At 41.1% G+C, this 11,707-nt stretch overlaps 1 protein-coding gene across 16 annotated transcripts in view; it reads left to right on the top strand.

The window, feature by feature from the left end:
* The window catches only part of ptprt (protein tyrosine phosphatase receptor type T), a 366,858-nt gene that overhangs the window by 231,914 nt on the left and 123,237 nt on the right, over nt 1–11,707 (top strand). For 9 of the 16 annotated variants that reach the window (XM_020619049.1, XM_020619048.1, XM_020619050.1 and 6 more), the window contains 2 exons: nt 5,317–5,353; nt 9,246–9,302. In XM_020619049.1, coding sequence (XP_020474705.1) covers nt 5,317–5,353; nt 9,246–9,302 — 94 coding nt within the window. The remainder of the gene's footprint in view (nt 1–5,316; nt 5,354–9,245; nt 9,303–11,707) is intronic. The other 7 variants (XM_020619044.1, XM_020619052.1, XM_020619047.1 and 4 more) reach the window with 3 other exon arrangements.

Raw genomic sequence — 11,707 nt, 5'->3', positions numbered from 1 at the left:
AGGATTAAAAGTCTGAAAAGAGTGAAGAAGACATTAAAGAAGAAATAATACTGAAGGCATAAAATGGAGGCCAACAGGGCTAAAGAGAAATTGTGGTAAAGGAGAGAGCAATATAGAGGACATGTTTGGCAGAGTGAAAGAACCCAATGAATAACAGTCAATACAGAGACAAGGGAGGCTCCTGAGGAACTGCTGTGACATATAAGGGTTTTGAGACTTTCACAAAGTCTCCCTAACTAAATGACAAAATAGGTCATTTAGCAAAGTACCTTTATTCCACATTTTAGAGAATAATATGTTTCCAACCTCATTACAAAAGGCCCTCAGTGCCCCCAGAGCCAGGTCCTTAAAGAAATGTTTTTTTCCAGTTTGAAGTGGAAGAAATCAACTGACTTGCACATAGCCTTCACCTTAACCTTATCTAGCCTTATTGCCCAAAATGACCGGTAACAAATCCCTAGTGAAGAGATTTAATAGGGATCATACACACAAACAAAACACAGCCTCAGTGGCATTGACCGACTCCTGCTCAGTCAGTGGATAAGACCATCAGTTAAATGGATAATATAGAAGAGATGGTTAAATGAGGCAGCATATGGAAAGACACAGTCATAGCCTATTGAGTTGTACCATTTAGTTTTATCCTAATTCTTTGATTTAGTTTTCTTACTCTATTTTATTCTACTTTAGTTTCTTAAATGATAGGGACATTCAATATTAGGTGATAGAGAAACGGTATTTAGGTTTTTCTCTATGTCCTGCACATACTGTATAGTGAACTGACAATAAAAAAATCTTTGATCTTGACACAAACATATAAAAGGATGTAATGAGAAAGTTAGCAGAGACGAGGAATTGTTGGAGGAGAAAGATAGAAGAAGAGGAGGAAGACGAGGAGAAATGGGGCAAGAAATGGCACAAATCAAAAGGAAACAATGACACACTGAAAAACATGCCCTACCGCACTGTGAAAAATGCAGCTAGACACCTTTCTTGACAAGTAAAAAGCCTCAGGGGTTGGCCACGGTACTCTGACAATCAATGTCATTCACACCACACACACACACACACACACACACACACACACACACACACCAAGCAACCCTCAGAGTGCAGATTTTGGAGGTTGTAGGAGATAGAGAAAGACTCTACCAACTGACAGTCAGTGTCAATCAGGATGCACTCAGCTGACTCAGAAATCTCTAAATGCACTTTTATTCTGTGTGTGTCTGTATGAGAAAACGCACACACTAGCTTGCCTTTGGCTTGTGTGTAGGAATTCTTGCACACACATTTATGCATGTACATGCATGTGACAAACAGCAACAGCCCCTGGTCAAAACGTGTGTGTATATGTGTGGATAACGTGCTGTATAGAAACCTTTCATGCCTTTGTGTGTTTCTATTTGCACATGTTTGTGTGTGTCAAGAGATTCTTTGGTACCAAAGAGCCATTAGCAACTGCTGAGTCAAGTTGTTGAGAGGGGAACGACGGATCGTAACAAAGAGTGAGAAGGGGCGATAAATATTAAGAGAGTTACGGGGAAAAAAAGCTGTTGCCCTGGCTACCAGGGGTTGCCTGGGAACCGATACAGCCAGACAGAAAACACACGTGGTTGGAGATGCTGCCTGTGAGTCAGAGCGCTGACCTGACCTACTGTTTGGAAGGAAAGAGAGGATGAGCACAGGGAAGGTGGAAAGATAGATGGATGGAAAGAGAGCTCACCCACACAGCAGCTGCATCTCCCCTACACGCTTAGTATTCTTGTCAGCCTCGGCAAAGTTAACTACTACACACACACAAGCACACACACTGTGTCTCCGGTGTCTCCATCGTAAACAACCCCCCTCGTCTTGTCTCACAGCCTCTCTGGATAGAGGCAGGGCAATAAATTGGTCTTACATTTATTAACTTTGCTTCCTACCACCTCCTGAGGTTTAGGCCATTAGCATGAGCCGACACGAGGCAGCGCTTCTATTCATATTGACTGTGAATCCAGAGCAGTCCGGCCTTTAAATGGACTGTAAATAGGTACGATAGGGCCAGCGGAGCTCAGGGAACTGTGCTCCTCTCTGTGGTGTCTGTTTATAGGATATAGACCAGGCACACACAGGAATCTCTGCCCTTGTGATAAGCATCAAAACGTTGGAATTTGAATCCCACAAATATCTGTAGACACAAAATGTTGGTTTTAAATAATGAACTTTGAAAGTTTAATACAGTTAATAGTGTTTATATCTATGTTGTAAGAGTTTCTAGTTTTAATACAACTGTTAATTAATATGAAATCTGAAATCATATTCATTACATGTACTTGTTTAATCTGGTATCGGTGCAGTTGGTGGAAGCAGTTTAACTAAGTCCTTCAGTTGTACTGTAGAGCACAAAGCACACTGGTCACTGTTAAAGGCCATCTGCGTGTGTGCGTGTGTGTGTGTGTGTGTGTGTGTGTGTGTGGGGTGGACTAAGAGAGAATGTGATCAAGAGGATGATGAGGCAGATAGACAGCTGGACATTTCATCAGTCATTCTGACAGACAAAGCAAACAGAGATGTGCCGTGCAGGTGTGTTTAGTCTTGTGGAGAGATCCAGCTGAGAGACCATCCATCAGCCACTAACATTCATCTTTTCTGCTCTTTAACTTCATAAGCACACACACACACACACACACTCAGCCACATGGGCATGAACAGATGCATCAGGATGCAGATACAAGGACACAGACATGACACTAATATTAACAAAAAAGCGCCTTCTTCACCATTGCACCCTTTCTTTGCTGTAACCGAGTGATTGCACGATATCATAGCAAACAGCAGGTATCACCTGATGACAAAGTGAAATCCACAAAAAGCAGCTACAGTATTTTTAAAATGTGAGTATTGAACTTCACCCACGTAGTCGATCAGTTTGCCTCTTGTGCCGTATTACTTCATCATTTTCTGTGACACTTGATGTCGATGTGAGATTGCAATGATGCAATGATCACTTTTTAATTTCCTACCTTCTTCGATGCTGATTGTGTTCTGAATGTGAGGTCATACAGAGTCATGGTGTGTTTTAAGTGTTTAAAGTTGTGAGAACACTGTTGTTGTTCCCTTACAATGGGATAGGACAAATACAGAAAACAATAAAACTACAGTAATGGGCTTACAGCTGTTGGCAGCTGCTGTAGTCATCATCTGTGATGAAGACAAATGGGCCAACACGTGACAGAGACCAGGCTCACATGTGGGTTAGATATGTACGCATACAGGTGACAGCGCATTGTGGTGAGAAGAAAAGATGAGGGCAGCACAGGGCTGAAAACAGCTGGAGTAAAGGAAAGTACCTGCCACTTCTGGCGATGATAGCCCATGAGAAAGGCAATGACAGGGCCGAGGGAGCCACAGGAACACTGGGTGTGAGAAACTGGAAGCACATGTGGCCCTGGCAGAAAGAGACGGAGGCTCAGAGACATATTGCGACTTGGCCTCTTGGTTTAGTTTTGGTGGATTGCAGGTGAAACAATGTCCAGATGTGCATTCAGATTATCGATAAGATTAATAATATTCTTTAAGTGCCTTTTCACACCTGCCTTGTTTGGTCCAGACCTTTGGACTTTTCAGTTTGGTTCAAAGCAAAATAGCAGGTGTGAAAGGTGCCTCGGACCACGGTCTGGACTAAGAAAGAAAAACCAGAAGAAGACAGCTTGTGACAGCTCTTCCTTTGAACCAGTTTACCACTCACCTCACTCATCTCTCCAGAAACAGTGATCAAAGTTCACAGGACGGCTTGAAGTCTTCGCTGCTTATCTGTTGGCAACCATATAAACGCACTACGAAGACATTCATATGAAGAATTTGAGCTTGGAGTTGGTGCCACTGATTGGATGCCATAATAACAACACTATAATGGCAACAAAATTAATCTGTTCCTTTATTTTCTTTTTTGCTCAAACAGGCTACTCGCCGACAACACACCGACATCAGACGCATGCCCGTTTACAAATCAGTGTCAGGGATAAATGGATGTGCAGGTGATGACAACAGGACGTTGCTATGTCATGCAGTTATTTAAGTGTGCTCACAAAATTGCAACGTAAAACAAAAACGAACTGGAGCTTATTACAGAATTATCTAACTGTAATTCACAATAAGCTTATGACACACATATAGTATCATTCAAATGAAATAATAAATAGAATGAAGTTGTAAAGAAGTAGGGCGAGTGATCCAAGGGACTGTGACGGGGAAGAGAATAATGCCTGTCTACTTTTGTGTGTTACAGTACTTAGCTGCACAAATCATGTGTACTTCTGCTTGAATGAATGTGTGCAGTGTGTGCACATGTGTGTCTGTGCCTCTTTTGTGTGTGTGTGTAAATTGAGGATGATGGATGTATTCAATGCCTCACACAGCAGCTTATTGATCCTGATATTAATAATGTGTTTGTACGTGTGCTGGTCTGTGTCCTGCAAAACAGCACAAAATAAGAAACTAATAACATGGTCTCATGATCTTATTGATCACCTTTAGAGGTTAATAACAGCTTGGTGTGTACTGTATATGTGTTACTCTGTGGCTTTAATCAACATACAGCGTTTTTAGCCCTTTACCTAAACTCTGGAGGAGGTAGCTGTTTAAATTAGCTGACCAGTTTTTGAAGCATGAAATTTTATTCTAAATTCTAATTTTCTGGATTTAAGACTTCTATTGATTTCCATTCATACCTATACCAGTTCATACCTATTCAGTGAATGAACAATATATGGAGCCTTTTTATGTAGTTTAAGTTTAATTTCCTAAGCATAAAATCTTAAAGTTATCATAACGTGCACATTAATGCAGCTGTAATTAGGAGCTGTTGTGTTCAAAGACACAAAGTCATCAACAGCTTTTCTAATGCTAAAATTAACCAAATTATTATTTTTTTCTTCAGAATTTGTTTGTAGTTTGTCTTGAGGTTTGATTTCCTCACATTTCTAAGTGTCATCACAATGCTTTATGTTGATGAGCGAGTTTGCAAAATGGTTTCTATGATGATAATATGTCACAAAAGACCACATTTTAATTTGACCTGGAAGGAATCATCCAAAATCCACATTCAAAGAGAAGAAGTTGGGACAAGTTGTCAAGTGGCCACCGACTGCATAAACACAGGCCTTTGTTCTCCTTCGGTGAACAATGACAGATCCTGCTGTTTTGAAACATCCCTCTGAAAAACTAGCGTGTTCTAATTTGCGGAACTTGTCTTTGGAACTTGTCTTTCTGCTTGAGGAATTTGTCCAACCGTTTACCACACGTTACCTAAACTGTCTGCTCTTCTCTCCTCAGGAAACCAAAATCAACTGTGTCCGCCTGGCTAACAAAGGTACGAGCACTCTTCCACTGACACTTGCATGCAGTTAAAGACACCATATTGTTTTCATGTCTCATTTGACTTTTAACTCCTTAGTGAAGATGATTTTGAAGAATAATGTGTTTACATGACCCCCCCAAGAAGAGCGTTACACTGTTACAAATGTCTTAGATAAGATGAACATCCACGTACATTCTGCTGGAAGAGGTGACCCGTCAGACCTGAGCTCAGGCCACCCCACATCCATATCATGTTACCCTGCATGGTTTGGTTGCATCACATTCTTTCCTGATCTTTCTCTGTGTTTGCTCTTTTCTGTCTCACAGTCACCTCCCTTTCTTCCTGCTCTCTCTTTTTCCATCTCGTACCGCTTCCATGTTGCTTATCAGTGTATAAAGCGGAACATCAGGGCCATTACATACTGATTGACCGCCTTCATTAAACCCAATGGATGGCTAAAGCCCCGGAATCCATTTCATCCTCTTCTGTTTTGCTTTCCCCATGTCTCCCATCTTTATTTGCTGCTCATCTCCAGCAAGTACACCCATTTGTGTGCCAGGCAGTGTGCTTTGAAGCTTTTCAGCTTGCTATCGATTTTCCTCACCTTCTCTATTTTTTCTATTTTATTTTTTCATCTGCACAGAACATTGATTTGATTTTGCCACATCTTCTGTCTCTTTTCTCCGTCTTCTTCTCGCTTTTATTATTTCTCGTCTGCATCAGGCAGTTACTGCTCATTTGTGTGCATTTTTTCTCTTTTATATCATTGTTTGTTTCTTGCTTTACCCATTTCCAAGCTATGTTTTTTTTTAAGTATAAAGTACTGTGGGTGGAGGTCTACAGTGTGTAGACACTGCTCTCTGTCTGTTTGTCTGCATGGACGTCTGCTTGGGAAAAGACATGCCTTTAACTTTGTGGCGGTTTTTCATATTACTAAATGCTTACTTTCTAATTTGGTAGATTTGGTAGTGCTTCCAAAACAAACTTTAAATCTACTTGAAATTAAGTTTTTTGAAAAAGGTTTTCGACATGCGGGCAGAGTTTCGAGGCAATGCAGATGGTTTGTTTTGCAAACACCTATAACTCATTTCGTTGCAGCACCAGCTGATCTCAGTGATGTATGCAGACTCTTTGGTTCATTGTGTTCTGATCAGTGAACTCAGCTGGTTGAAATTAACATAACAGGCAGTAACTTGCAATATAATTAAGTTTTAGTTATAAAAACATCTATCAGAGGCAGAGAATCCTTTTTGGCAGGCAGGTGCAGGGGGATGGGCCCGGCTCAAGCCCCTGCCCTTTTCCCAAGTTAATCAAAAGTGCCCCTCTCTGGGTATTATTCAATATTTATTATAAATAATTATATTGTGATCAGCGTGAACATGCACAAAACAGTAGCAAATGCATCCTCTCTAACATTAATTCTTACAACTAAATGCTCCATTAGCCTAAAATAAAAGTGCTTTGACAGTCACATAAGCTAGGCTATCTGGGCTGAATTAGCACAGCTAACTACCTCTGACAGTTTGGTTCAGTGTAGCAGACACGAGTCTTGGAAGCAGCCATTTTATTTCATCTGTTTAAAAAGGCAGTGGTGGAAGAAGTGCTGCAACCTTTTAATTTAAGTAAATGTAGCAATACCACAGTGTAAAGTACTCAGTTACTTAAGAATGTTTAAGTTAAAGTACAAAAACATTGGCATAAAAATATAATTGAAATAGCAAATGAAATACAGAATGGTACATTAATGTATATCATATTATTGGATTGATCAGTTATTGTGTATAACACACTTGCTGCAGCTGGTAAAGGTGGAGCTAATGTTAACTACCTTATATACTTATAACTTTTATTACTGCTGGGTAGCTTGTAAATTTCCCATGGAGTATCAGTAGTCTTATGATTATACTACTCAGGTAAATAAGTTATCAAATACATGTAGTGCAGTAAAAAGTACAATATTTGCATCTGAAATGCAGTAAAGCTCAAATATGAGTCGCAGAAAATGGAAATGCTAAAGTACAAAATTGGACTTAAGTGCAGTACTTGAGTAAATGTACTTAGTTACTTTTTCCACCACTGAAAAAGAGAGTAAATAAGATGCCAAACAAAGAGCGACACAGAAAGCTGAGGAGAAATTTAAAAAAGATGCAGCGAAAGACAAAAGGCGAGCTGACCTAAGACTGCAAAAAGGCTCCTCAATTATATTTGAACCAATTAATTGTAATTCTGCTTTAATTAAAAATAAGGGAAATATGTGTAATGTGCATCTTGGACACTCACTAATACCAAAAAGGCCCTATTGGATTTGATTAATCTCTCCAGTGAAGATATCTAGACCTGGACAGAAATAAAATACCGGCAGGTCTCATATTCACAGTTGTCAATGTGAAAAACACGGTCGGTTTACAATGTCTCCCAGGGAGACAATCATTGGTGCATGCATTTATTATTAATAATTGTAATATTGGAAAATTCTTAATTAGCTTTCTATTGATAGATGCCCCTCCCTCCCTTGCCCCTGAGAAACTCTCTGCACATCCCTGGTTTAAAGTGTAACTTAACAGGCATGTTTGTGGCCTGCAGCTCGATGAAGTGGTAAAATGAGAAGATGAGATAACGAATAGTAATGATGCCTCGTGCTCTTGCTACTACCTGAGCAACCAGCAAGCATGAGCAGCCTGAGCCCTACTAGCCTATAGCTGACCAAGTAAGGTAGTTAGTGTGTCCTTTGACCTGCCAAGGTGCTGCTAATGCTCTGCCCTTCTTTTAACCTCCTTACATTAGTTCTGGTGTCAAGGTCCACATATTGTTACTGTTCTGAATCAGTGCACGCTGTGGGCAGTCATAACAACAGAACTTCTGTTTGCCAGAGCATTATTTACAGGGAAACAGGCTTAACAATATGTTAATCTGAGCACAAATAACGGTCACAAACACCGTCCATTTGTGTATGATAATACAAGCAGAGGTTTGCTTAAAAAGGGCATTTAGTACTCCAGAGGAAATTCGGTTAATAATCTCTGCCTCATCCATTGTTCTGATATTGTGCATTAACTTATGGGTGTAACCAACCGAGGTGGAATTTTCCAGGAAGATAAATTCAGCACAGACACGTAGATGAACTCTTAGCCTTACCCTAATTGTCAGATAAATAGTTGACAAACACCCTGTTGCCATACAGGGCATCCAGGGTTCAGAGCTAATAAGACAATCATCTGCTGTTTGAGTTGCCTGGACATAGTCACTATAAACAAATCTCTTATCTGAAAGTCAACAAATATTTTTTGTTGACCTTGGTGAGAGGATTGCTTCTGTGAACTGACCCTGCAGCAGAACCCAGAGACTACAATGTGCCTTTGTCCCAGCTTTGCCACGCCACAAAGTTCAAGTTTTTTCTTTCAGTCATCATTTCTTTCCTCTTCCATTTCCTACTCCCTTTAATTTTATGAACCCTTCAAACCAGGCTGAGAGACTCAACAGGCTCCAATGTTAACCCCCAGCACCGCATCTGCATTTACTGACTCACTCCTTGGTAATAAACATCCTCACCAGCAACACATCTGTTAAACCTTTTCCTGCTAATGGGCCACTCAGGATGCTCATTGACGCATACTTCCTGGCTATAAGACCGTTCCTATCTCTGCTCACATCTTGAGCGCTAGTTGTCCTATTGATCTCCATGTTCTAGTGCTATTTCTTACCACTGCAATTTCTCTCCTCTAAGACAGATTGTGCTATTGAAAACCAGGTACATACTAAACCTTGATGAAATGGATAAAGAACCTATACGTCTTTTTTTCTTAGACTTTTTATTCTTTCTTTTCTTTTTTTTGTTGTCGTTTGTTTTCTCTCTTCCCTCTCTTTCTCATGCTTTCCGGCGGGGACGTGCGGCCCTTGGCCTTAGTGGTAATAGGTAGGGGACAAATAACAACGCCGTACATTCTAGTCATCCCAAGCGAAGGTGATTATTGCTTTATAGGCAGAATATTTTCTTCCCTATGTTATATTTTTCCATCACAGTAAAACCATAAACACAACACAAACCCTGTTTCATTTTGGGTGTCCCCTGCCCTACACCCTCCCCAACTCTTCCTCCTCCTGTTTCGACTCTTTGGTTTTGACTTTCCTTCTCATCACCATCTTACTGCATTTGTTTGCATGTCTGCCCGCTTCGAGTGTTGCTGGCTGTGTTTGAATCTCCTTTCTGTCTGTCTTGCATGCATGTATGCACACGCACCCTGCAGTGAAACCATGGTGCTTTCGATTAGTAGCCTAAGTAACACCCACAGTAAGCTGCCATTAGATTTAGATTTTGCTTGTCTTTTAATCTGCAGTGCAGTAGACTTTCATATTAGGAGGAACAACTGGAACTTCACTGTTCTCTATCTCAACAAAAAGGCTAATTTAAGTTGCACTACATGAGTTCTTGTATGGTTTCATCTTTCACGTATGACAGCAACACATCTATTAAGGTATCTGACAACAACAGAAATGTTTGTTTTCCTTTTGCCTAGCATTAAGGGTTACATTACCCCGCCCCCCGTGAGTGATGTTGTCTGTTAGGTTTTCATCGCTGATATATATACACACATGCAAAATATTTTATAAGTCAGGAGGGCGTAATTCAGAAGCACCATTAACGGGCCAGTTTCAAAAAGGTGTCCTTGATAACATAGTGCACCTTGAAATTCTGTATCTTAAAAGATTTGTATTTTTTTATCATGTTTTAGCCTTTGGAGGTTTGGTTTAAGTCAAATAAGTTTAGGGGTCCCTGATAGACTAGTGGTTAGGACGCAGCGCTCTCACCGCTGCAGCCCAGGTTCGAGTCAGGAAAGGCATCTGGCATAAAACCCGTGCCGAATGTCAACATGTGTAAGTGTGGCGATTCACTGTGGCGACCCCTAATGGGAAAAAGCCGTAAGTGACATTCATTTATAGTGGAGGTCAGTTTGACGCCAGCCCTCGACCATTTTAAGTACGTTTTACACCCTATATCAGTGTTGCAGTTATAGATATACCCCTCTGAAACACTTCTGGTAACTTAACAGTTTATTTCCTGTTGCCAAACTGAAATATTCCTAATACAACACATTACACATTTGTAATCGATGGTTTATGTGGTGGGCTGATTTTAAAGGTGTTTGGTTTGGAGGCGGACCATAAAACAGCCATAAACCAGACGCCACTGCTACCGCTTTCCTCAAATCACCTCTCAGCCACAATGCACAGCCATTGTTTACCATCATGCTGTCATTTATGATAAGTCTCTGGCATTTGATGTGACCCATCAGTTACTGTACACACCCACTGTTCAGCTGTGTGCATCACTCACAGACAGAGCAGACCTTTAAATAGGAGGTCAAACCATTGAACTAACTGGGAAAATGCACCGGAAGCATTTTTGGAAGCATTTTCTATGCACGTCTGCTGCTGCAGATAGAACTATATTCTCTCAAAACACACTGAATCCAAGAAGAACCCTCATGTTTTCTTATGCTTCATGTCGCATTTAGTGAATCGTATTCTCTACAGACATCTGTTTAAATAACAAATTGTATCTGCTATGACTGATCGGGCTGCTATGTTTCAGGAGCCAGGGAAAATCAATAAAATAAATATGTCCATAGGATACATAAAAACGCAATTTCTTCCTGATGCCCTTACATGAAAACCATTTTTGTCTAGTACACTTGTGTTGTCTGTCAACCTGGTAAAGACTCTTTGTCCGGCTGCTGTCCTGCTGACAGACAGACAGCTGTTCTGACGACCTTAAAGACACAGAACGCGCCACTCACGTCTCGCTTTCAGTGTGTTTTCCCAGTAAGACTAATCTGTTTTTCAGTGCATCCACTGAAAAGAGGTGGCCTTGCATTTGAAAGAAAATATACTTCACATTTTAATTTGGGTCTGTGCTCGGCAAAATGTTTTCAAACTTTTGACCTTCATCACTCGTGAACAAGACCCCAAGATACTTGAACTCCTCCACTTGAGGCAGGAACTCTCCACCAACCTGAAGGGAACAAGCCACCCTTTTCCGACTGAGAACCATGGCCTCGGATTTGGAGGTGCTGATTCTCATCCCAGCCGCTTCACACTCGGCTGCAAACCGCCCCAGTGCACGCTGGAGGTCCTGGTTTGATGGGGCCAACAGGACAACGTCGTCTGCAAAAAGCAGAGACGAGATCCTGTGGTCCCCAAACCGGACTCCCTCCGGCCCCTGGCTGCGCCTAGAAATTCTGTTTATAAAAATAATGAACAGAACCGGTGACAAAGGGCAGCCCTGCCGGAGTCCAACATGCACTGGATTTACGTCTGACTTACTACCGGCGATGCGAACCAAGCTCCTGCTCCAGTCATACAGGGACC

This window comes from Monopterus albus, unplaced genomic scaffold, assembly GCF_001952655.1.
Source record: "Monopterus albus unplaced genomic scaffold, M_albus_1.0 scaffold213.1, whole genome shotgun sequence".
In the NCBI taxonomy this organism is placed as follows: domain Eukaryota; kingdom Metazoa; phylum Chordata; class Actinopteri; order Synbranchiformes; family Synbranchidae; genus Monopterus; species Monopterus albus.
The sequence above is the reverse complement of the archived record's forward strand: the minus strand, read 5'-3'. Positions and strand labels throughout refer to the sequence as shown.